The sequence below is a fragment of the Athene noctua genome, chromosome 6 (assembly GCF_965140245.1).
Source record: "Athene noctua chromosome 6, bAthNoc1.hap1.1, whole genome shotgun sequence".
NCBI lineage: Eukaryota > Metazoa > Chordata > Aves > Strigiformes > Strigidae > Athene > Athene noctua.
Genome location: NC_134042.1, coordinates 41,310,086 through 41,337,136, shown reverse-complemented (window position 1 = coordinate 41,337,136; position 27,051 = coordinate 41,310,086). Strand labels below are relative to the sequence as shown.

Below are 27,051 nucleotides of genomic sequence, written 5' to 3'. Positions count from 1 at the left end.
CCAGGCACTGCAGTGGGGAACACAGCAAGAACTTGCTGGTTTTGCTCTTACCAGAGCCAGTTTGCTCACCTGGCTGGTCTCTGTTGGCAGCCCCCTCCCTGGGTGGGCTGCAGGGAGCAACAGGGCTGGTGGCAGCGGGGAGGGGGGCAATATGCCAAAAGCTGCTCCAAAGCAGGGCAGACACAGCTTGAGCCTCGGGCAGAGTATGGACCAGGCACCTCCGCATGGGTATGGGCATGGCAGGCATCTCCTGCCAGCTTCTTCCGCCACAAGGGATCCTCCTGATTGCAGACCAGAGCCTGCTGCCGCAGGCACTGTGCAGGTATTTCCAACACAAAGCAACCAAAAAGCAGTTACTACCCTAGAGAGTTTAAAATCGAAGCACTTGGAAGGAAAGCTTTAGCTCAGTTACATTAGTGGTTATCACAACTGGAGCCAGATGCTAGGTTGTGACAAAATCACCTATTGCAAAAACAAGGTAATTACACGTCTGGGTTATTTGTGAGTTGAATCAGTTCTTTCCTATTTGCTGAAATGAAATGCAAGCACCTAGGCACTGTAGTTTGCTGTGTTGTTCAGACAATGAAGCACCTCCAGCAGCATGCAGTGGCTCTGCACAGTGAGAACAGAGCACATCACTGTTAGAAACCAGAAAACCTCCGAGGAGTGTAATAAAATCTGTACTGGCTGAGAGCGCTGGCCTTGCTTGGGACAGCGGCTTAGTGTGATAAGCACCATCTCTTGCTCTGCTTATTTCAATATATTATTGAGCATTTCTGTAAAGCAGGATTTTAAAATATCCTCATTTGATTCCTATTTTCTTCCCCCCGGTACCCAAACTCATCCCTCAGCTGCAGTGGACTCAAAGCAATGCCAGCAAATTTAGAGGATTTGTGTCAGTGGATCTGCAAGCAGGGTTTGTACCCACACCTCAAAACTTTGTATTATTTCAATAGCTTCTTTTTTCAGAAAGTATATGAAAATAATACAGATGATTTCTAGTAGGACAGTGAGTTGTTCATGCTGAGACAGCAAATAATTTTCTAGTCTTATTTTGAATCACTCTTGGAACAAGTCTTAGCTCTGCATGTACAAACTGGGCCAAAAAAAAAAAAAAGGGTGTGGAAAAAGACACAAGGCCCTTTGTCCTCTCTGGAATTTGTTTAAAACCTCAGGGATGAATAAAGCACTTTATTTAACCCAGCTCAGCTATAAATAGGAAGCAGCACCTTAGCCTCTATGTGAACTAGGGAATTCAGATGTGTCTCCTCAGTTACAACCACACTTGAGAGGCACAGCTTCAATCTCAGATGTGTCCCCACACTAAAGGGTCGTTAAAAGTAACAGAGGGTGTCGAGTTTGGTCCAAAGAGAGGCTTTGAGCTAGAAGGAGGTGCTGGGGCCAGCAGGAGTCAAATGGCTGCTTTGCCTTTGCTCATGTTTTCTGGTTGTGCTTTAAGCACCAAGTCCTCCCAGTGTTTAGCATCCCAAACCCCATCTTAATTTTTTTTTCTTGTTCTTGCTGTAGAAAAATTGGTTTCAGCATGGTGACTGTTCATTTCTGTGGTAGCTTAAGGGCTTCATGGTGGAAAAGGCACCAGGAGTTACTCTTCCCTCTCTGCAGAGACTCTTCACAGGAGCAGTGTTAGCTCCTATCCTGCCATGGGATGCCATCGCAGCACCTCCGGGCGGCACTGGGCCAAATTAACCTAAACCAGGGTGGACAGGAACACCTGAGATTTAGAGAAACCTCTTCTGTAGCAGGTCCCAGCCCTCAGGCTCATGAGGAGGGGGAGAATGAGCCACCCCAGCCGCATGTGTGTCCTGCTGGGACAGCCCTGTTCAGAGGCAATTAAGAATTAAAAAATCAGCCATGCTGCTTCCAGAGCCAGTGCACTCCACAGCTACATGGAGACCATTTCTGTGTCCAATTCACTTTGTTCTGCCTCAGTTGTGAAGTTGGGAAAAAAAAGCTACTTACTTCCCCCTGCACACCTAAGATAGAAGTTAAAGACTAGTATCAGTGAAATAGCACCTGAGTTGCTGGTTTTCATTCCATGTTTAGTTTATTTTGTTCTACTCCTGTGTTTTTGGTTGCAGTTCTGTACTTGCAAGACCTCATCAGCCTGAAGAGCTAATCCAAGAGGATGTACAGAGCTGCCAAGGAAAGGCTGGGCTGATGAGATAGGTGCTTGTGCTATTTCTTTCTGCTCAAATCATCATCAGTGAATAGTTAACAGCAACAATAAATTATTCTCAGGTTTCCAGTGCTGTGGTATCTGGAGCTTTCCCCAGCTCCTGGGTCTGGTTGTACATCCCAGCAGCATCCCAGTCTCAGGAGTTTTCATGGCTTCATCGCCTACTTAATAGTAATGCGTGGGAGTACAGTTGTCAGGGGTATGGAGGACACGTGGGTATATGACAATATCCAACCTATGTTTCATAAATTAAATGACTAATTCATAAAGAGAATTTGTCGCACTCCAGGAGCCATGCTGAAGCTGAATGCTGGCTTGATTGCAAACATCCATTTAATGGCTGGACTCACTGCAATCACAGGCATTTTAAACAGATTTCATTTGGTGTGTGGGCATGAATTGTTAGGCAGGATGAAAAGATCCTTGTCCTTTGTACTGTAAGGTCTGGGGTGTGAAAGCTGAGCATGAGGAGAATAGCTCCTGGTTCATGTCCCCACTTCCCTGGAGGCCTCTGCTCCTCTGGTCCAGCCCACCCTCCTCAGGGTCTCCAGAAGGGAAGAATGCTAAGGTTAGATGGTAAAGTTTTGGGACTCTTCATGGCAGAAATCTTGGAGAAAATGGAAGAAAATGTTTTATTGGTGTTCTCAAAGGAAAATTGCAACTTTTTAATGTTTCAATTTTTTTTTTCGATGATTTTTTTTTAAAGAGAGAAGAACACAATTTTTGTTAAAATCCTAGTTTTCCAGAACATAGTGAATTTAAACTTTGGAGAGTTACTGTCTCTGAAATGAAAGCTGCAGTGTGTTTTCAAAAACAAAGGGAAGAAGGGTGCCCTGCTCTAATTTGTGGTGGAAGCAGTGCATATGAGTAACAGATTTTGTAAGGTGAATGTGAGGCATGTGCTGTTGTTACAGGAGTCATGGCTCCCTGTAGCTGCCAGGGACCACCTCTCTCCACAAAAGAATTCACATAAATATTGGATTTGGAGGGGGAAAAAAAAAAAAAAAAAAGAAAAAAAGATGGTAAAAACATGCATTAGGATTGATTTGATTTAGACATGACGTTTTTCAGTTTAACGTCATAAAAGCCAATTACCATCCCTTACTAACGGTTTAAATAAAGGCTAATTCCACTGAAAATGTTACTTGTTCCTTTAGACAGAACACATCTAAATACATCTAATACATCAAGCAGAATATATTTAAAAGAAAGAACTAAGAAGATGTCTGATTAAAGATAAATGAAAATGTCTTATGTCAATGGGATAACATTAAATGAACCTGAGGATCCAGTGGATTTAAGTTTAAAATATAAATGTTAGGAACAAGACAACAATGTTCCCATGCTTACCCTATATAATTAATTATAGATAAACTCCCCCTGCTTTCAGACTCAAGGAAAGAGCCAGGACTCAGCACAGATCTCACAGAGACATTAAAATCAGCACCTGTTGAAATTGCATGCCCTGGAGCCATCAGGTAGCACCTGTTGCATCCTTACGTGGCTGAACACCATACACCACGCAGGAAAACACCCGAAAGGAAGAGACGGCTCCTACGGAGGTGAGAAGGAGGCAGTGTCAGTCCCTCTATCACCCCACCCCCAGGGTAATATATGCCTGACTATGAGATTTTCCATGTGCAGTGCATGGAAAGTCCAGTACTGAGTGACATTAAGCATTGGGTTTGCAAACACTGGAGTGCCAAAGCTGGGCTCATTGCCTCCAGCCTGGGATACAGATTTCCTTCACCATGCCACCACTGCCCACCAGGCACGACCTTGCAGCAGCAGGTCCCCAGCCCAGCTGCGGAGAAACTGGCTTTGACCCCAAGCAATGTTTTTTGCCATGCTGATATACCCATCCTCGTGAGCAGCAGCTGCTCTTGAACTGGGAAAGTAAGAGGGAGTCTCACCCTCCAGTTATCCAATCCTTTGCTTTTTGGTAACTTCACATTTTGGGGAAAAAATTGGTTGTTCATTGGCAGATTATCTCTGCCTCTCATCTTCTCTGCCACATGACCCCGCTCTCCTTGCACAGGGTATAGGTTTCTAGTAATGTGAGTTCCTGCTAGGCTCCACAATAGCCTTTCAAGAAAACGTTTAAAATGTGCATTGCATTAAAAGGTGAATGAAGATGAGCCAACTGGCTCGTTGCAAGCACAGCATGCAAGGCAGGGTACCACCCAGGGCGAAGGGGCTGCGCCAAGCAGGGCAGCAAGAAAATCCCAAGAATGAAGCAGTAAGCATTGAGCTGCCTGGTCTAAGGAGGCCTCAAAGGAAAGAGATGGAGATGGCAACTGCCACTGATGTAAATCTGAATGTATCTGTGTAGGAGCATGTGGGATGGATGGTCACTGTGAGTGTTTCCATGCCACAGGGCAAAGGCAGGCTTAGGGTGGGCTTCGTTCCCCTGTATTAGTGGTAGGACAGGATCTGCACATCCCCACAAATAATCCTTTGCATTTTTAAACCAAGACACTGTGGGCACACCACTTCTTCTAATCGGTCCAGTATAGGCATTTAATAGGCTAAATGGTGTAACACATCTACAGGACATACATACATTAGTTGAGTATTATGTACAGGTGGCATTTTACAAAATTAGAAAGAACTGAAATAGAGCAAAATCCAACAATGTCTTACTCCATAAAACTTCCTTTCTGCACTACATGAAATATTCTACAAGCTAGACTAGAAAAATATGACTGAATGTCTTTTTTTTTTCCTTTTTAGTTTCTACAAAGCTTTTAATCCAGAAAAAATACAAAACAACTATTGAGTTTATTAGAGAGACAACACTTGCACACAGACAAAGTAAGTGGACATTCATAGACCTGCAAGTTGAATAAATAGAGCTTGTTTGTATAAAACAATTTTCTCTCTATCTTGCTCTCCTATTTTAGGGCCTCTGGCCCATGTTCAGAAAAATAAAAATGGGAGGAGGAGTTTGGCTTTGCATGCTTGTTACACTGAGGCCAAACAGCTTTAGGAGAAAGCTTTAGTTTGAAGCATCCATTTGCTTCAGGTAAAATACTTCAAGGGAGCAATGCAAAAGAGGGAACAGGAAAGACAGGAGTAATTAGCCTGAAAGGAGGAAATCTGGCATTTCTATATGGGCTGCAGCTTTATGTAATAGGACGAAAAAAAGCAGTGCTGCATGGCGTTTTTTCAGGATGAATGTAGAATTTTGTTGTTTCTTTGGGAAACTTATTTAGGGAAGTGCCATTGACCTCAGGTGGAAATAGGATAAGGGCTATCCAGAGCAGGAAGGGAGGGAGCGTCTGAAAGCAGATAGAGAGCACATAAAATTGGGGGAAGTGTTTCAAACAACTGTTTTTCCTTTTATAAAGCAAAAAGCAAATTAAGTGATATGTCTAACGTCATTCCTCACAGAGCTGGGCAGATGCAGATTGAAAGGAAATCACACAGCTAAAAATATGTCGTCACCGTCGTTGTTTTCCCCCCAGAGCTTTGTAAAACTTCTTGACCATCGATGCAAAAGCAGCGTTTAAAGAGCACCTCGCATCCACCCGGCTGCCTCGCCAGCACGGCTCTCCTTCTGCCATGACCAGCTGCAGACAGGTCCGAGTCAGGGACCTCCTCTTGCTGCTCGTGTGCTACCCAAACACGTAGCTTGAGCTTGTTCTTGATTTGTTGGCTTCACCACTGTCACCAGTGAAGGGGGTGACAAGGAGAGCAGCCAGATTTAGGAGGTGCTCTTGAAACCTTCAGTTACTCTGGTGAAATTCAGTGCTCTGACCAGAATCCCACTCATCCAACAAAATAATTCTGTGACAGTGTTAAGTAATAAAGTCTACATCAAGAAGGCAAAATAGATTGTTACATAGGTTGAGAGAGCAAAGTTTAACTTAAGTATCACATTATACTATACTACACTGCTTATAAAAAGGGTCCTAAATCCCAAACACCTCAAATAATGAGCTATAGTTTTGTACATAAATTAATGTTGCTTTGAAGTAAAATAGTCTCTTTCTTTTGTATTAAACATTCATTGCACAGAATTCTTTGTAAGTAAATATATTAAATTTGGTTGCTAAGAAGGTATAAACTTATTAATACATCTGGCCAGTAAATTTTATCCACTATCACACAATTAAAAGTTGCCTTTAGAGAAAATTATTACTGGAGAAAAGAAAGCACTTGGAAGTCAACTTAAGAGTTAATGCTGGAAGAAATCCTGTTATTTCGTTCCACCTACAGCAAGCGGCTTCTTCCGGCTGCAACATTAATTGGAAGTACAGACCCCATCCAGCCCTGCAAAGACGGAGAAAGCCAACTTCATAGCTTACGGGACACTCATCACTGACACAGTCAAACCCTTTTGAATACATGCATTATCTATCTCCACCAACACTATCCAAAGGGTAGCATTTTGGGCCGAGATGGCTGCTTCTCCTGGGACAGTGGGAGGGAGTCTCTGGGAGGTCCCTGGGCAGAAAGGGGTTCACCCCTGTCAAAATGGCCCCCAAATCCCCAAGGAAAATCCACTGGAGGCCCAAGGTGTCCAGAGACAGCTTGTCCCACTGTGAGCTCTGGTCTCCAGGAGGTGGCTGTGCAAGCAAAGCCAAGGGGGCTGCGCTGCAGGTGAGGGCACCCCTCAGCACATGAGCTCCTGCCAGCAGTGGTGTGTCCCACCACCTGGCCCTCCTCCACCCCCTCCTACTGCGGGTGACTCAGAGAGGACCTGGCATCAGGCAAAATGGAGGGCGGGTTTGGGCTGTGCTATGGAGCTCCCATCACCCACCCCCAACCACTGCCTGGCTCAGGTCAAGGGAAGAAGAGCTGGGCCTCTGCACCTACGTTACACACAAAACATACCAAAAGAAGAATTGTTACAACAATTTCTATTAACAAGATGGGACAAATCCAGCCCTGGCAGAAGCGGGAGCCATCTCGTTGGCTTCAAGAGAGAAAAGCACACGCCACGCCACGGTTGGACCTGGGCCTGAAGAGTGCACAAACAGCACGATCCACCCGACCAAGCCTACAACAGACAGCCTCACTCCACAAACACCAGCGACTAGCTAATCCGCTTTGTCAATGTACAGCAAAGTGAGAGGCTTGAGCATTATTGAAAAGGCAGCTAAGAAAAGGCTGGTTCATCCAAATTTGCACACGTTAGCCAAAGGGAGAGAACTGCTCTGGGCCGATCTGGGGCCACAGCCTGGAGGCAAATCTTACACTTGCGTCTCTATACAAAAGTTACAAAATCAAATGGTGACATTATATTACATCTATTGTCCATAATATCACAGTGCTAGTTTTAAATGGCTAAAAACAAGAAAGGTTTTAGATTTAAGACATCCCTCCTGTAGAAATGTAACCCCTTTGTCCTGCTGTTGATACCTGAAAGCAGCCTTGCTCAAAAAAGGTAAAACCAATGAAATGTGCTAATTGAAATTAGGAGCATTTTTTCCTTGATAATCTCATTTTTCCTAACACGTCCCATTGTTTCCCAAGGAAAAACTAAACAAATAATATGAATCCCAGCCTGAAAATCAAAATGTTGAAAAGAACAGTTCTAAAGCCCAGATGCTTCTTACCAGGTACTAACTAAATAAAACCCTTGCAGATTTAAATACAGATTACTTTGACATGTCTTCAGAGTGTGTTAGCTTTCCAACAACGTTCAAAATGAAGTTTCACTTCTGAGGCCATGGAGTCCTTACTCATCCTCTTCAGTTCTACTTTCCAGAGTATCTGTACTGTCTTCCACTTCTTGAGCTGGGTGCGCTAAAGTGTCTGCAAAGAAATGGCTCATCAGTATTTATTTCCCCATACAGGTACCACAGCCTTCATTTGATTCCCTGCTCCAACAGGCAGTTGATCCATCAGGGTGACCAGACTTGACATGAGCAATTTGCTCTACTTGCAAACAGTAGTTAAGCCTGGAGCAGGGAACTCTGAGTGTATCACAGTCTGATTTTACAGGGGACTTGAGACCTCAGAATAGATATTAGTGAGATGAGGTGATGATCCCTATGGATAGCCACTGTAGTGGGTGGGCTACCTGCTGTCTTAGTGAAATCTGCTCAATTCCTCAGTCCTGAAGACATAACAATTCCTAACATCAATGCACAAAACCGACACAGAGGCCACAATGTGCAACCTGCAGGTCAGCCCATAGATTTGGCTGATATTTCTTCTTGCAAGATCAAACCCTGTGGTTGCCACCACTCAGAAACACCAACTGGAAGAGCAGGTGATTTGACACTTTATGATCAGACTATTTGTCATTGCCCCTTTAAAGGGAAGGGAAGGTGCCTCTTGCACCCCATCCTGGCTGCTGTCTCTGGGAGTTTAGGTGTCAAATGCTGGTGCACTGAAATCACTCTTTAAGAGAAAAGGAGAGCACTGAGATTAAAAAACCTGAAATAAATAAAATAGTTCCACACTGGAGCATTCCCTGTGCAAGCTGCACTGCAACAAGCTCTTATCTTTAGCCATATTTACCCTACAGTGACACTACTAGTCATATCTATATATTTGTGAGCTCCTGCTACACTAACGTCTTGCCAGCACACCATGATGCTATGAAAATGTGCAGCTGTTAAACACTTTGCTTCTAGGCCAGGAGATGGAGAGGTAGATACGTGCTATAGAACAGGATTACTGTTACTTAGAGGGAACTGCTAATGTGCAGTAAACTGCCCGTTGGCCATGTGAGTGGCCAGCACTGAACCTGATGCAGGTGAAAATACCATGTGCCCAAAAGCTACAAGGACAATTTCAGTCCACAGGACTCCCTCTCCAGTGCAGGTGTTTCTGGGACCTTCAAGCACCCACTGCTCTTTGGTTCACAATTAACTTCAGTGCACAGCATGGCCTGAAACTGCTATTTTCCTGTGGGGAACAAGGATGAAAATTACTCATTCAGACCTTCCAGATCCATCTGTTGCTGCTGCTGCTGCTGCTGCTGCTGGACACAGACTCTTTGGTCACCATGAAGACCCTTGTCCTCTGCTGATTTCAGGTCATCAGGAGGCCAGCGCAGCTCCCCGCTCTCCACCTCCCCAGACTCGGTCGGTTCCACCACAATTGACGGCAGTCTTTTGGACAGCTTGGGGTACTTCTCACGTGAGTCTGGGAAGGCCTGGTAAGACATTTGGGGAAGTGTTGTGAGAGATGAAATCCCATCAAAGCCTTGCCCAGGGATGCATATTCAGAGCAAGTAGAGTACATGCTCCATTTTAGCATCCTTTCTACATTTGAAATGCACTCCCACATCCATCAAAAACCCCCTTCAAACTGGTGCAGGGCAAGAATCCTGCACAGGGAGGATTTCAAAAGCAGGTGAATCCAGCTCCTTGCTGACCAGATGCTGTGCAGAGGGTCCAAGGTCTCAGCACACTCTCCTCTGCACATGCTGTCCCTTCCTGGGCAAAGAGCCGACTTTGCTCGCCAGTGTGTCAGGCAGATGATTGCCTTGACTTGTGTGATCTGACACGTGTAGTAAAAATGGAGACGTAGGAGACAAAATTTATTTTCTTGCCAAACACTCATGTTTCAGTTCTGGTGGGTTTTTAAGACACAAAGGTCATGGCTGTAACAGTAAGCTAAATAGCTGCTGCAGCTCTGCTGGCTGATGTCCTTTTACTCTGTTAGGATATTCATGGTTTCTCACAGTGACAGTTTATTCAGAAGCCACCATTGTGCAGAGCTATTTTCTATAACGTGAAGCACTGTATTTTATGATGCATTCATGCAAAACAGGTAGCTCCAGAGATCATCTTTACACAGATGATGGTGTTAGCTATTATTGTGATTTGTCACATTGAAACTGCAGGTCAAACACTATTCAGCAATTAGAGATTGAAGCTGAACTAGGTCTTTTTAGTGAAGGATACTGTAACACATAAAAGTGCTTTCTTGTTTTCAACATTGCTGGTTCATTTAAATCTCTCAGGGTACTTTGTTTTGGATTGGTTTTTTTTCCTGTTGTTGGGTATTTGGGTTTTTTTTTTTTGAGCTAAAAACCATTCCAGCTCCTCCAGGATGTTAACATAAGACAAACTCTGTTGTTGCTTCACTGAAACCTTATCTCCTGGCTTCTCAAACTTCTGTATATCTGCACTAATGGGCTGAAAATTTCTCCATGCTAGCTGAGTTTTACTTTATTTTATTTGTAACAATAAAATCAAGTGCAGACTAGAGGACTGAATTAGGAGTTCAGAGCAAGAACCATCCCAGTTTAACTCCAGGCACCTCCACAGGTTTGCTGTGTGCTGGTGGGAACCTCCCCACACATCTGCAACACATTGACCACTGAATCTGGGTCTCTGGTTAGACTGAGCACTGCTGGTTATGTGAGCCAGTCTCAGCACAGCTCCTGCTACAAGCACAGGCAGAAACATGCAGATAGTCCCTAATCACCATAGAAGTGGACACATCCCCCAGGACATTGCCAGGGATCTGAGGGTGTCATAACCCGCTGGAGATGTTTGTTCCATGGCTTTTGCAGCCTTCATCCCAGTAGCTGCTCTCTCTAAGAGCTTAGGGTTTAGTCATCCCACTTGGCATCAGAGTTGGCATGGGGAGGCAAGCCCTTGGGAAGGGCAATTCTCTTCCTTTATGTCTGGGAAGCAGCAAGCATATTTTTATCATTGCTGTGATGCCTGTATCTGACTTTTGGAGAAGGACAATAATTCTCATTCTCATGTTCTCACTCCTGTGGTAGTGTTGTGGGGATTCATTACTGTTTGCAGATCTACATGAAGGTGAAAAATGTTGTATATTATTGTTAGTGTTGCAAAGTGAAACATAATTAAGAAGACATTTCTTTTGTGAGAAAGCCCCTTCAGCTCAACTAGACCAAGTGAATCACTGAAGATAAAGCTTTCTAATGCCTCCCTGAGCGTTGGGTGTAACTCATCCTGGTCAAGTGATGCTACTCATGGCGCCTATCAGAAAAGATCCCCAACTTCCCCATTACACAGCATCCTCCTGAGCTGTTTATAATTTGTAAAGACATTTTCATGGCAGCTCTCTTGACTGGGAGGAATTTTTAAGAAGCTGCTAATACAATCCAGCTATTTCCAAATATGAGACAAGGTAAAATCTCCTTGGCCAGGACAGGTCCAGAGACACCCCTAAGTAGCAATGCACTCTTCTTCAGACCCATGGTGGAGCCCAGCTCCGAGTCTCACAACTCAGCTGGCAGAAAACAGTCATAAAATTGTAAGCAAATTGCCTTATTTCCTCCCAGGGCTGCATATGCCGGCGACAGTGACCTCTTTTCCCAGCTGCTGCTCAGACTGCCTGGGTGGCAGAGGTCTGTGTGACAGCCACCCCGTCCCCAAGCCTGCTGGCAACCTCTGGATAGGGGGATCCAATGCAACAAAATTTCTGCTTTTTAATCTGCTTTCTGAAGCTCTAGGAAATGACACACACTGATCTAAAAATGTGCTAAAAGCCAATTATTATGGCTGCAACAAAATTTAGGTAAGGCACCTGTGCAGCCTCAACTTGGCTATTTTTGTTTGTGTCATTCTCATATGGTCTTTTCTCACACCAATCTCATGTGTTTTTCCACCAGAGCCCAGTATTTACCACGTCCCTCCAGAAATGAGTCAGGACTGGCAGGAAGCAGAGCTGCCTGTCGGGCCTCACTGTGTTTTTCTGCGGAAGCTGGAGTGTGTGACGAGTGGGCAGGAGACTGCAGGAAGAGAAGGACCAGTCTCCTGGCCAGAGTGCTTGGAAGTTGCTGGAAGAAACCTAGTTTTCCTACTGAGTCACTGACTTTGCACTACCTCTCATTTCTTTTTGTTTTTTTGCCTTGGGTGGTCATCACTAAAATGGGGATGGTACCACCTTCTCCCAGAGGGGAAGGGTAAAGGAGCTGGGGGAAAACCTCTGGATCATATGCTCAAGGGCACCATAGAACAGTCCTAAACGCATAGGTGGAGTCAGAGCTGGCACAGGGTTTGGGCAGTGTACACTAACACAGTATTGAAAACCTGAGACTCAGTGAAAGAGGAAAGAGAATTTTGAAAATGTGCTCTGAGTAAGCAGCACCTATCCTGTGTGGTCAGTGTGGCATGAGAAAGCCTATGGTACACTCTTTAATTGCATATAATCTTTCACTGCATGCACAGTGATTTCAAATTTGCAAAATTTCAGTTCTGAATTCCCTGGCTTCCAAATATTTTACTTCAATCTGCAATAGGCTTCTCCTAGAGTAGCTTTTTGAGCCTGCTTACAATCATACACCTTGTGTTGAGGAGCAGCTCAGGTCCACCAGGACACATTTAGGTAGTTTGTCCCTGGCAGCGTCACTGAGAGTCATGAGCACAACCACAGAGCACAAACAGGGGTGTGGGGGTTGTCACAAAGGGGGGTTCAGGACATCGTGATCCCTCCTGCTGGAATCAGCACTGCAGGTGGGTATGTGAGTGGGTGTGCGGGACCGCCAGGGACGGAAAGTGCTCTTGCACCTGCCAGCTAATGGTCCCGACCAGTGCTGCTGCTATGGTGCCACAGCCATTTATGTGAATTACGCAGTCATTTCAAATGGTCTCTTTCCTAAAAAAGGAGCGCCCTCTGAGCCTAAGGAAACTTAGCTCATTACAAGGGTGGCTGTATAAAAGCTGTGGTACAGTATTGGCTGGATGTCTTCACCACACATGGTTGCTCAGCTCTGAACTCTTGGCGACAGCCTCTTTTCCTGCATCCTCACAGGGGCTGGGTATCATTGTTACTGTACCCTGGAGACCTGGAATCTGACAGAACCCTCCTGCCAGAACCTTTTAAAAATAAGAACCTTTTAAAAATACCTACGTAGGATCAAACATGTATTTCAGTGCTAGTTCTTCTGGAAGCTATGCTCTGCGATTCAACATCAACACATATGACAGTTATTGGTTGTATTAAATTGCTTTTGAAAAGCAACTCAGGATACTTTCCAGTTTTTCTAAAGTTACCTGGCTTGAAGGGCCTCCTTCTTCCTCAGGAGTCTGGCTGAGTGCGAATTCCTCCATCACCGGTTCCCGTGTGTTCATCACCTCTGTCATGCTGTGAATATTAAAGCAGAATGGGAAAACTCAGCTCTGAGCTTTAGCCCCACAGTTAATTTAACAAAAGATATTGGCTTTTCATATTTGTTAAAATAACTGAGTTACAGACTGTCCTTTCTAAACAGCCACTAAGAAGCGTTTCCCTGGCCCTCTAAGCCAACTGCTACTGCTACATGCCATGACACAGAGCAGGGCATCAACCCCAGCTGCTCCCCAGGACAGCAGAGAGGACCCTCATAGAGTCCCAGACCAGCAGGAAAATGGGAGTCCTCCGATGTTATCAGCAAATGGTTTATTACTGATATATGAGCTCAGAAATTGCATCTGTTGATCAAAAAATGTTACTCATGGAAATATCAGCCTTGAATTAAATTCTCATTCTGATTCTTCATAACATTTTCAATATTTGCTCTTCCCAGATGTCTCTTCCATTTAGTCATGAGCCAGCACTTCTTTTTAAACTGTTAATTCCAGGCATATCAACTGTATCAGCGTCTATGGGCCAGATTTTCAGTAGTCTTTACTTCTCTGAGTGTTCAGAGAGGTGTTGAGTGGGATTTCCAAATGCATCAGGGAAGGTTTGGGACCTAAATCCCATTTAAAACAGGGACTTAGGAACCTTAGCTGCTTATGTGCCCATTAAACATCCCCCTGCAGGCACTACAGCGCTGGCCCTTGCACTCTGCTTGTTCCATTGGGCACTTCAGCACCCGGGAGCAGAGGGATTGAGAGCCGGCTGCAGTCCTCACTGCAGGGAGCTCAGCCCAGCCCATGGCTGGGTCGCTGCATGTCTCTATGGCATTAGGAATTTCCTCACATTTGAGATTTATAGAATAGCATTCTATTGAAAAAATTTGAGGATGCCTGAAAACTTCATAACATGTATTAAGCACGTAGGAGTGAACAGAGCCTGAACCACTCTGTTTGACCTACAGACTGAAGGGACCGTGTTCATTTTGGACGGGAATACATCGGCCCTGGACGGCTTTGGCCCCAGGCGTTTCACTCTCTCTAGCTGGCATTTGTCAGGTACAGCAGCTACTGGCTGCCAGAGCCTCCTGCGGCAGGCAGAATGTAGGCATCCTCAATTACATCGCCCTGCCACAGCAAGCACTCTTTAGGCACGACTAAATGCTGCCATTAATTCTGGTCCTGCTTCACACACAAAAGCCTTCTTTGTAAACGCTGCTCCTACTGAGAAATGCAAACTAAAACATCTGAAGGATAACTTGTTTCAGGCTTACATTACCAATTACCCCACAAAACTAAATTTTACAATATCTGCAATTACTACAAAACCCTTCACAATGACTTTAATTAGCTGTAGCAAGAGCAGCGTGATATCGCAGAGACTTTCACTCCCACTGCATCACATTTAAAAAAGAGCACAGCAGACCCAGGAGACGCTTGAGCTCAACGGGCCAGGACCCGACTCCATAGATATCCATCAGCTTCCGGAAAAGCCCCGAAGCGCCAGCCTTGGACCCAACCAATGCTGAATTAAACAGCACGTTTCCTGGTAAACACACACACAACAGGAGGCTCTGAAACCAGGCTCTGAAACTCAGCAAGAGGCCGAACCAAACCCCTGACCTGGGCATCCCCCTGCTTACACAGCCTGAATCCTCCCAGAGACATGGCACAGTAGAAAAGGGACAAATTCTGTCCTCTCGGAAGAGAGATTTGAGCACTCTGCCCTTGCTCAGACCTGTACCCCTCCCCAGGGACACCACATCAGGGCACCACAATCACTTAATCAGTAAAATACATTTATTTTCTCAACACGTGCTTTTATTCATGCAGCATCCAGCAGGCCATACCACTTGGCACCCATGGATGACAGCACAGGAAAGGAGACCCTTTCCTGGAGTGGTGATCATGGGCCCAGCTGTGCTACCTGTTCATGCCACCTGAGACGGTGTTTAAAGGACAGAGCTGTGCCCTTGGGTCCTGCCTTGCCCAAAAGGAAAGCAGCACTCCCTCCATTGCCTCCTCTCACTGATCACCACTGGTGCTCATGCAGTTCTTGCTTTTTTTCCCTGTCCTCATCCTCGTCTCTCCCTTTGTCCCAGAGGGACCCTTCTGCATCCCTCCTGCTGCCCCGCCAGCACTGCCTCTGAGGATGACCATGCTGAGCCATAGCAGGAGCCTGCTCTCACACTCCAACAGGAAGAGTTGGTCTGGGGGGCTTTCACACTGCCTGTTAGCCAGACCCAGCCGGGAAGAGCACGGGGCCCACTGCTCTGACCATGTCCAAGATGAGTATCTTTCTTTTTGGATCCTTTTTGGGGTTCGGTGCCCCATTCCCAGCTGTCCTAGATTGCAGGGAGGAAGTGTGTGTCTGGATGGAAATAATATTGGAGGCTTTGTGGGGGGCCGGGATTCATGAAGTCTTGGGCTTGGCTACCATGGAGAAGTCATATCCCACTGATATATGTCCTGGGGGTTGGTCTCCACTAGCCAGCAGCAGACTCCTGCAGTTGCCCACATCTGGCTAGCTTATTTTAGCAGCCTTTCAATACATACTAAGTGTTTAAAACACTTCTTTGTCCTTGTTCCTTGGGACATTAGAGATATACATCCACACACACACTGTCAAATGTGTCATATGAGCTCAAAGATGTTGTTAAGACCTCATGAAATTCTATTATTGAGCAATAAGGGGCTCCGTGCTTCCCTAAGACCACATTACACCCCGCAGATTATTTCTAAATGACAAAGACAAATGATTCTGGCTAGGAAAATGGTGACAGTCCTGCCAGTGTTACAGCAGATGCCTCAGTGAATCAGCTCCCAAGCTGCTGAAGCCCAGGCCATTTCATAAAATCCATGCAACTTAAGACTTTGATTGAATAGGATGGCAGAAGTGATTGTACTTGATGTGTTTCAGAAAAGAACATGGAGCCATGCATTTGGCAAAAGAATTAGGCTTTAACGGGAATAAATTAATTGTTCTCAGTCTCCACTTAGAAACAGTAAAGGAAAGCAGAAAAATCTATATGGGCTGTGAAAGCAGTGATGCTTCTAACAAGCTTAACTAGGTATTTAATGCTAAAAATAACTAGAAGTAAAATAAATGAGAATGCCACTGCAAATCATTTAATCTGAAACTTCAAAATCACCTGTAGGACATCACTGAATTGTTTATAAAGCCACAGAATCTGAAAAAAGGGTTTGGTAGCTACTTAGGGCTTTTTTAACTATGATATGATTTACGTGCAGGAGGAATTTTTTAATTTTCAGCCAGTTTTGATGGAAAAATATTGAGCCACTTTTAGTGCTGCTTTTATGTGAGGTATACTAACACACAACAAAAAAGTGGCTGATACAAGCCAATTGTTATAAGAACTACATCTCTTAAATTTGGTCTTGCATCCATTTTATGTACGGTAGATGCTAATATCACCAATGACATACACTAGCCATAGTGATGCAAAACAAGGCAACAAATAGCATTTACAAACAAATAAATTCTGTTCTGGTGGATGAGTCACCTACTCTGAACCTTAAAATTCCTGTGGCAGTGAATTAAGAAATGCATTTACTTCCCCTAGGTTTAATTAAGCACAAATACACCAATTAGGAGCAAAAGAGCAAAATCTGTTCCTGCTTTTCTGTGAGAAAACTACATTTAGAGAAGATTATCTTAAATGCAACTGCTGCAGTTTCAGGACCACAGTATGCTGATCTTTTTCCAGGGGCATGGAGCAAAAGCACAGCTTGCTTTCTGCTGTTTGTGATGGCACTAACAAGGTTAGTAACATACAGAGCAATATATAAGTTGACAAGTGCTAAACCACCTACCATGAGAAAGTACTCAGAAACAATACAGATATTTTTATTTTAGGTTTTGAACAGAGGGCAAAACTGACCTGTGAAATTCCTGGTGGCAAAACAGTGTTTGAATGAAAACCAGCTTCAGGATTCAAAAACGTGAAGTGCTTACGTGGCTACGGAAAACAGGCAGGTTGCATGACACAAGCAAAGATTTCCTTAAGAAGAGGGGCAAAACCACATTTTATGGGACAGGCTGAACCACTGTTAGGAAGAGTTGTTATCTGAAGCAAGGATCAACCTGGAAGATGCTCAGACACGCACCAAACTGAGGCCTGATCCTGCTCTCACCTCATGAACCAGGATGACAGCAAAAGGGGATGCCCGACCAGAGCATGAGGCTCTGTGGGGGATAACCAGCAACTCCAGGGCAATGGCAGAAGAGAGCATGTTACCTTCAATCACATCAACAGATGTCACTTCCAAAAACTGTCCTTGCTGCAGGCGTTCACGTCGTTGATGAAGTGTAGTGCAAACTCTGTCAAATCCTAAAAACACCTGAAAGAGACAATACAACAGTCAGAGCATGCTGACAAAGTGACAACGCTCACAGTGACCAGTGAGAGAATACTACTGAAAATTTGCTGCAGAAACTCCTACTTTGAAGGCCTGTATAATTTTTCTATGCCAGATGTGACTTGATCTCACTAAGGATGCAGCTCGTAGTATACCTTGTGAATTACCAAGGCAATTAATGTTCTGAAAACACCCAAAGCTTAGCTGAAATACCTTACAATCTGACTCTTTTTGTGATGCTACATCTTATTCCTTAGTGTAAGCTTTATAAAAACTGCTGAAACTGGGACACTCTGAAATTCTCCCATACAGGAATTTTGATGATAGTTGGAAAAGCAGAATAAAAATGTATACCCTTATTTGGCAGGATCAGTGTGCTTAGTGAGACACAGTTCAAAACATCAAAGAATGAGATTCCTGCTCAAGAAGCTACTGGTCAAGACACAAAGAAGGCAAAAGATGCTGAAAGAAGGATATCTTAGCGTTACACTACTGCACATTTCTTTCAGATACCACAGGAGATGGGATTTTTGCAAAGGTCTATTCCAAACCGAAGGTAATACTCTGACTGGTATCAAGACAGGGAGCTTGGTGAGCAGAGGTGAGGATCCCACCATTTCAAAGTGTGAATCACTGATTTCTGATGACTACTCTGTCAGAAAGTCTTAGCTGAAGAGCTTGAGGAGTTACAGTGCTGAAATATAGTCAGTATCTTGGCCAAAGATGATTTTCTGAGAAATTTGTTTAGCTCTACAGCTTGCCAAATATATATTCATGCCAGCCACAGCTATTTCCTTGGACGGGAAAAAGGTGTTTTCAGTGAAGTGAATGGCACTAGTGTATATATTTTATATCCTCCAGTGGTTTGGATTCCAGCCCAAGTGATTAAACAAATCTACCTGCTCTGGAAGCCTTCCTACCAAGATTTATAACACTGGATTAACTGCACACTGATTTTATTCAAAAACAGTGACAGAGGAAAAAACGTGCATTGCATTCTGGAGTTTCTTCTCATGCCACAGGCCATGCTTACTGCAAATTAGGGAAGCAGGAAATCACATCTCCATCCCCAGAATTCAATTCAGAAGGTTTAATTCTTCTCTAGCAATTTTCCTTCCTAACCAATAATCAAACCAACTTCAGAGATGCTAATTTTTTGTCCCTTAAAAATTCCTGACTACACTCAGTGCTTGTCTCTTGTATGGAAACCAGATATACCACGTTAACCAATACTCTGGGAAGAAGATTTTTATCCCACTGCCCATTACAAAACCACTACTATTAAGCCTATGAAAATTCATCACGAACTTGTCTACCTCCAATCCCTCCTTTAGAAAAGACTGGATGTAGTAACGAGAGACAAAATGGTATAAGAGATAACGGACCAGGCACCACATGGCCACTGGTTGGAATCCAAGCCAGGCCAGTTTCTGTTTAGAGGCATCTTCGGAGGTATGTAAGGATCCATGCAGTACTGAATGAATTAAACCCACATCCATTGCTTTTCCAGTCTCAGCAAAGGACTTCTGGATTGAAATGATCCAAAACCAATCTCCTCTCCAATGTTTTGGGCAAGTCTGTCCTATGGTGCATGCAGTGTTTGAGAGCAGATGTCAGCCCCTAGAACTCAGCTGTAATAAAAAGAAAATCACTTAAGGACTGCAGCATGGAAGAAGTCCCTTTGCCCAGCTCCACAGCCATATTTAAAACCAGAAAAACTTCTTCCCAGTTCAAGACTGTTGAAGAGTTCAGTGTTTCCAGTGTATAAAACTACCAGAACGCATTTATTCTCTGAAGAGGAAATACTCACTTTATCTACCTAATAGATGTGATTGTCTTCTTTGGCTGACACTAGAGGAAACATAAACTAATACCCTTCCTTTTGTGATACTGCTTAATCTTCTAAAAACAAGGCATGGCTACCGAGACCATGCAACAAGCCTTTACTGCAGTAGAAACAGTCTGGAAATCACTTGAGTAAAGCCTTTCTCTTCTCATCCCTTCTTACTTTTACCCACCTTTGCTGTTTTGCTGATTAGCCCAGTCTGGACCCCATTACCCAATGCAGCCTCTCCCAACCTAACCCTCTTCTACCCCCAAAATAACTTGCCCTCCTTTGCCTCAGCTTGATAATCAGTTTCTTCTCTGGCTCCAGGAGTACCAACACAGTTGTGCTGCTACTAACAGAAACAAGAAGTCTCCAGTCTCAGAAACCAGTGATGCTGCCTGTCCATCCCTCCTCTGGGCTTGGAGAGCCCTGCTACACCTCCCAGTAAAGAACAGTTGATTTAGGGACTACTCCAAGTCCTACTTCTTTAGGAGCTGTAGCACCAAGCGACGTGTGAGGAGATACAACCAAGGGAATGATAAGAGAGCTTGTTCCAACAGTGAGACCAAGCAATCCTACACTGGTGGCCCCTTTGCTAGATCAAGGGCCTTCAGCCTCCCACCCCACACAAACGGATGGATTTCCACCTGTGCTGCTTGGCCAAAAGCCCAGGTACCGAAAGGTGCTCTCTGGGCTTCTCTCCCACTTTGGAAAGCATCCTGGACACATTGTGTATTTGGAGTTTCTACACCACAAGGACATGGTCTGTCACGGTGGGGTGGTCTTACCACCCACAGGAGGACAACAGGCGCCAGGGAGCAGAAGCGCGATGTTGTGCAGCAATTCTGGCCAGCTGGGGTGTGTGGGAGGCCTGGCCTGGCTGTCTCTCCTGTGTCGTGCTTGGCCTTGCCATGCAGGGAGAGGACTCTACCATGCACAGCAGCAGAGGTCTTTCCTTGGAATAAATCCACTGTGAATTGCAAAGTAGATGTTTTTAAGATGAGTGCACTTCATCAGGCAAAACAGAAATAGGAACTGGCCACAGGTTGCAGTCCTAGCAGCCTGCAGATGGAAAAAGGAGCCCCATGTTTCAGAGGTGCTGAGCCTTGAATGCTTCCTCGGGAGGCAGAGCACCTCCAACACCAGGTCACTTTTATTTAGAGATGCCTTCTACTCTGAAAGCATCACCCCTCCTCTCCCAGCAGCCACAGTGTTGGAGACAACTGGGTGGCAGAGGGAGACCTGACCTCAGGGTGCCAGGGCTGATGGGACAGCCCCTGATTAGCAGGGGCTGCGGGACAGCCTCCTCCCCGCCCCAGGCTTCCCGAGTTCATCGGTCCCTCACTGAGCACTCATGGATATATTATGATAACAGCCTAACAATACTACATTGAAGGTACACCTTCTAACAAATAAGTGTAGATAGGTGGTAGAAATTGGCCTGGAACCACTGCTCCAGGTGCCAATTTATCATTTTTCTGGCACCACAGAAACAGGAGCCTTCCCCTTCTTACTTCAATGGGATATTCCCAGGGACGTTACCAGCCCTGTATTTAAATTATGGTGGAGAGACATCCCCCACACAGCTCTGCAGGCTCAGCCTTGTGTGCAGGAAGACTGTAAAGACCGAGCTCTGGGAGCTTGCCCATGCAACTGCAGCACATGCGGTTCCCACTGATTTCAGATAGTGCCTCAAACAAACCAGGAGTTCAGCCTTGGGCGTCCGGTCCCCCCCGTTTCACCCTACTAAAGCCTCTGGATAAATGCAAACTTTTCTTCATTCAAGAAGTCTAGTCTTTGTGTGTGCTACAAAAAGAACCCCCTGCTATTGATTACAAGGAAAATTGGGACAGGGCATGCATAAGAATGGTGTTAGGCAGGAGGAGCAATGGTCTACTGCTTGATTTTTGTGAAGTGGAAAATTTCGACATGACACAGTAAACCCTGCTCAGCGATTCCCAATAAACAAACAGGCCCAAGGAGATTTTTCCACCTAGAAGAAAGGGTGCCTTATTTGGGCCACTTTGCTGCAGCAGATCGGGCTGTCAGTTCAGCCAGGGTGGATGAGTGGGAGATCTAGGACAGAGCTATGGTTGTGGCAGATGAAGCCATGAAGGGGCTGCTCACACGGTACCAGAAGGTGCACGTCCCTGCCATGAAATCTCAGTTGGCATCCTCTAGGGCCAGGTGCTTCTGTGGATCCAACTTTTCTACGCCTTAGTGTCCTAGGAGGATGGAGCTATGGCTTAGGCCCTGCAGTGCTGCAGGCCACAGAGGTGTCCTGGGCCATCCATATGCAGAACCATGCCCACTACCTCTGCTGAGGGTGGGACACCAGCTTCAGCATCTTGGCACAACCCAAAATAAGCACTTACCTCAGTGACACCCTGCAGCCTCCAATTTCCATGACTGCCTACTGAGCTCAGCTTTTGGACACTGTGGATAGGAACTTGGACAGCTTCTTTGTTTCCCCTGGTTGCACACTTGTAATGGATGCACTTTATGAAGTGTTGTGGATTCCATGGGACTAGCGAAATGTAAATTACCGCATGGACCACAGAAGATAAATGCGCGTGTGTATGAACTCCTATTTAAACCTCCCACTTCTTTTTGGATGCAAATCTCTTTCCTAAGCAACTGAGAAAAGTGTGATATGTGTCAGAGTCTGGAGATTAGAGATCTGTTCTGTTCCCTCATTTCAGAAGCTCTTGTCTTTGGCCACCCACGCAGTACTTGAGTTCTGCTCTCCGCAGGCCAAAGCTGCCTTCCTCTCCTTGGCAGCGTGTGCTCTGTAGAAGATGTTGATCTCTCTCAGGAAGCAGCAAGATGAAATGACTCCCGATGTGGAGGAGCAGGCATTTTAGCATGAGACACAGCACGTAGTTGGGGAAAGCGAAAAGGGGTAGGAGGCTGCTATTTCCAGACCATGCTGCCTCTCACCGCTAACTTCACAGCGAGCTGCAGTTTTTACTGTTCCTGCTCCAAAGAAGCTACTGGGGTAAATATCACCCTGGGGAATTTCTCAAACACTCATCTGTGGACTACCAACACTAGAAAACACGGGCTCACAAAGGGCATAGTACTGGCAGGTCACTCTAACTCAGCTTCCTTGACTCCTGGTGTTGCACAGTGAGGCATTAGGGAACCGTTGTTCTTCTGACATCCCCAGCTTCTCAGTTTCCAGTTTGTTGTACTTGTCCAAGTTCCTATTGGCCCTGTTTGCAAAAAGGAGCTAGAAAATTGACTAAGATGAAGGAAAAAGAACTAAAATGTGCCTAGCTATCACAATTTTTAAAGCAATCTCATGATTTGGGGTGATTTAACTGAAACTATTTGCAAATGATGTTTGCAATGCTACTTGCTACTTGACGGGTTTTTCTTTTTTCTTTTTCCTTTTCCTTTTCCTGGCTGCTTTTAGAAGCTCATTTATTTCAGCTCTTTGATCTCAGCACTAAACTACCTGAGCTTTCTCGCAGAAGATGCCACAAGGGATAGGTACGGCAAGGGAGGAGAGCGGGGCAGTCAGCCAGGATGCTCGGAGATAGGGATGAGGAGCAGACAGTCAGGAAGCATGTGCAGAGCAATGGAGGGAGGAAGAAGCAGAGCAGATGGGAAGAATGACTAAGCCAGCTCCTCTGAATGCTGGTAGACCTTGGTATCATGGAAATCTCCACAGAGTCCTCATGGAACCATCCACCAAAAGAAAGTTGTGGGTTTGTTTTTTTTTTTTTTTACATTGTATTCAGCAGCTAATTGATGTGAGAGGACCTCATTCAAAAAACAGCCTCATCAAAATTAGAGATAAGCCTCAAGAAGCTGTTAAATGTTTTTAGCGGTGCAAATATTCTCATCTGAGAATGTGCTTTTGGGATCAGAAATGCCTGTGCTGAGCAGAGTGTTTCTGAGCTCTGCTCACAGAGTGAACCTTGCATTGGCTTCAGTTTCTCAAAACAACCTTATGAAGGCAGCACCTTACAAATAAGTATATAATTCCTTCTAACTCAGAGCAACCATTACTAAAGTGTCTCAGAAAGAAATGGTTTTGTTTCTAGGATCTTCTCTGGAAGATGACAATTCTCTCATCCCTCATATTTCACGCCACGATTGTCCCTCACCTTACAGCACCTGTGGAAATTAGTGACAGATGAAAACTGGCTTCCTGTGCTTCTTTCTACTATTCCCTGGGTATTTCTGGATGGTCCTGAATTCAGGCCATAGTCCCTCGAGCAGAAGGTGAAAGGGAAAAAACACATCTTAGAGCATCAACACAGAGTAGGTGATTCTTAGATGGAAGTGTCATGGGAAATGGATTGCAAAATGTCCGATGTCTCTGGTACTGTGAAAGAATACTCTGGACAGTCTATCACTGGGCTCATTTCTGGGTAACAGAATAGGATAGGAGATTATGTATGGTCAGGTAGAACAGTATTTACTTAAAAGATAAACTAGTTCTTTCCTTGTAACTTTGGGGAAATTAGAATACAGTGCTATCAGTGCTATAATACGATGCAATATTATTTAGTTAGTAGAGAATTTAGTAAAGCCAACACAGCAGAAGTGTTAGATTTCAAAAACAAGCAAACAAACACCCACCAGACACTCCTAAGAGAACAATGAAGAGACTTTTAATGTTCCCTCTTGGTAATTAACAGCACAACTGCAGGTGTCACAACATCACAACCTAACACCAGAGATGTGTTCTTTTCTCTAGGAATTAAAACTGTCACCTTAATTGAATTTCCAAGTATGGGAAGTTGCCTGGCCTGAGATGGAAGATATGAGAACACCACGTGCTATCGCAGCAGGAATGGGCACAATGGAGGGTGAGGACAACACATAGCTAAAATAAAGAAATTATTTAAAAAATAAAAATGCAGTATGGGTGTTTTTTTTTTTTTTTTGGAATGACTCAGTAACACTGAGAGCAACATGCATTAATAAGTCTATGAGTCTTCCTGACAACCAATTATAATTCACCTTCCAGATCTAGAGGTCTCCTAAATATCTGCCCAGTGGCAGTTTATGTGTGTACATCTCAGAGACAGGACTCAGCTGAAAATTCAGGTTACATCTTACAGAAGTTGCAGTGGTCTCATCAGAGGAGCTGGACTTGAACTATTTTCTCGTAGTCCTATGCGGACATGGGCACTATAGGGCAAAACACTGTGGGATCAGTCAATGCACCCTGATGAGAGCAGGTGGTTGTCCTGCTGGACCAGAGCTTCTTCCAGCACTGGTATCTGCTCAGCAGAGGATGGTACTGGTCACACTCTCCCCATACCGTGAAGGAGAGGTGATCCCAGCCCCTAAGGACTTGCGATCGAAGAGGGACAAGGGCTGAAACAGGGGACTTAAGGACCTTAAGGTAACAATCAGTCTTCTTCATTCTACCTCACTGTTACCGGTCAACAGTTTTCCTGGGGACTGCAATAAAGCCTTCCTTTGAAGACCAAAAATACAGGAAATAAATTCATTTACAGATTTTTCTAGAGAATGTACACATGCCTGAGGAGCAAAGGGAAGGGCTGTTGCTGAGGCAGATGCTAGTCTCCTTGAAGTCCTGGCAGGGCTCCTCCTGCCTTACATGCCATAGGATCTGCCCTGGATCAAAGCTTCTCTGACTGACACCTCCAAAATAGACAGATATGATTAAATAGGCTCAAGCACAGGGACATAATTTCAGAAATGAGTGAGAAGGATTAATTTCAGCCTGTGACACTGTGGGGTTGATACCTGATCTATGCAAAAGCCTGTTGCTTAATACAAAGAGATCATTGTGAGAAGGAAGGGAAAGTAGTGACTATATTTGCACACTCATTTCTTCTGCTAAAGTAATGTACCAGAGACGTTAGAGGAAATTCCACTTGATTGACAAATTGTCAGGCTAGATCGGTAAAGCAAGGAAACCAGGTCAAGTCATTCCCTCTTTGCTTGTTTTCTGTTATCATAATGTTGACTCTGAAAACATGTTTTAAAATGGAATATTAATTATCAAAATCCTGAGCTGTGAGCTGGATTCTTTTCTGGGCACAAAATTTGTTGCTCATTAAATCTAAGAGATGGAAAACACTGGCTTGAGCCTGGTTGTGTGTAGGCAGATTTCCCCGTTTCACCTTCATTTTCAGGCTACGCATAAGGAGGCATTGTGCTGAGAGCCAGGCTACGGGACAGACGTTGAACACCAACTTCTGGGTCCTTCAGCAGGATTTGAAACTATAGCCAAGAGGTCTCCCTTCACTGTACCACTGACTATACGACTGAAGTAAAGATCTCAGTCAGGAAAAAACTAATGGAAACAAATTTCTCTCTGTATATCGCTTATTGTGGCTTGAGGGATTAATGCTACATCCAGGCTAACCTAACTCCCCTCCTCGACTGTAGGCACATTCAGAGATCTACAAACACAGCTCTGTCCCAAATGACAAGAAAATTTTTGTGGTATGTTCATTTGGCAGCAGGAAAATATTCACACCCCTTGCTCAGAGTGAAACATAGTCCTCATTTACAGAGCAAAGTAGGCTCTTTCTTTCTCTACAAGTAACCATATGCACGGTATTTGCTACCTGATAGAAAAAGCAGGATTTCAGTGTTCTTTTACCGATAGACTGAAAGCAAAAGCATCATTGTCTTAAACTTGCGCTTTGTTACCCGCTTCCTCGCCTCAAAAAAAAAAAAAAAAAAACCAAAAAAACCCCCAAACGAACAGCTAAGGCGATCGCAGATCACAAACCAACAACTCCCTCGGTGCTACGCTCATTCACCAGGATTCCTTCACACAGCCCTTTCGGCTGCCGAAAGGCTCGGGTGGGGTTTTTTTAAAGGAGAGCCCGTTTTTCAGTGAATTCTCCTTAACATCCTTTCCTCAAAAATAAAATCATCTGGAGAACCAACCATCGCAGAGGCGCACGTTCTGCCCTGCCTCCCCTCGTAACTCCCCGCAACCGGGCGGGGAAGTGAAACACTTTTCCCGGACCGCGCTCGGCCGGCTCCGGCTCCGGCTCCGCTCCCCGCTCCCCGCCCGCCCCGGCCGCCGGCTCCGCTGCCCCGCGGCGGCCCGGCCCCGGGCAGCTGCGTCCCGCCGCCGCGGGGCAGCAAGCGGAGCACTTACAGGTGGCGGCCCTTCCGCGGGCTGCCGCCGGACCCCGCCACCCGCACCTCCCCCGAGCCCGGCGGAGACCCCCCCGTCCCCCGTCCCGGCTCACCGGCGGGGCAGGCGAGGCGAGGCGAGGCGGCAGCCGCCCGCCGCCCATGCACGGCGGCAGAGGGGAGCCGGCAGCTCCGTCAGCGCGTCCGCATCCTCCCGGGCCGGGCGCTGGCACCGCCGCCGCCGCGGCACCTCCCCGCCCGCAGACCGGCCCCGCCGTGCCAGCGCGGGGAAACCACTCCCCCGGCAGAGCCGGCGGGGCGGCGCGCAGCCCCGGCCCCCCCGGCACGGCTCGGCACGGCTCGGCCCCCCGCCGCGCCCCGGGCCGCCCCGCGGAGGGGGGGGCGGTGCGGCCGGCAGCGCTCGCTGTCCCCGCACTTTCTGCGGCCACGCGTGGAACCGCGGGGCCCCACCCAGCCCAGGCCCCCGCGCGGGACAGGGGACCCGGGAGGGGACGCTCTCCTGGAACGGATCCCCCCCCTCGCCCTGCTCGCGGGTG

At 45.7% G+C, this 27,051-nt stretch overlaps 1 protein-coding gene across 1 annotated transcript; it reads right to left on the bottom strand.

Annotated features, from left to right (window-relative positions):
* Positions 1-4,698: 4,698 nt before the first annotated feature.
* LBHD2 (LBH domain containing 2) lies at positions 4,699-26,783 on the bottom strand. The gene is made up of 5 exons (XM_074908706.1): positions 26,611-26,783; positions 17,460-17,562; positions 13,138-13,228; positions 9,098-9,311; positions 4,699-7,960 (listed from the first exon to the last, which is right to left on the bottom strand). The coding sequence occupies exons 3-5, from the start codon at positions 13,225-13,227 to the stop codon at positions 7,884-7,886; spliced, it is 381 nt and encodes a 126-aa protein (XP_074764807.1). The 5' UTR covers position 13,228; positions 17,460-17,562; positions 26,611-26,783; the 3' UTR covers positions 4,699-7,883.
* Positions 26,784-27,051: the final 268 nt, after the last annotated feature.

Coding starts and splice junctions, on each gene's coding strand:
- LBHD2 (XM_074908706.1), bottom strand. CDS start 13,227: ATGACAGAGGTGATGAACACACGGGAACCGGTGATGGAGGAATTCGCA. Junction 9,312..13,137: donor AAGGAGGCCCTTCAAGCCAG/GTAACTTTAGAA, acceptor ATGTCTTACCAG/GCCTTCCCAGACTCACGTGA. Junction 7,961..9,097: donor GCAACAGATGGATCTGGAAG/GTCTGAATGAGT, acceptor ATTTCTTTGCAG/ACACTTTAGCGCACCCAGCT.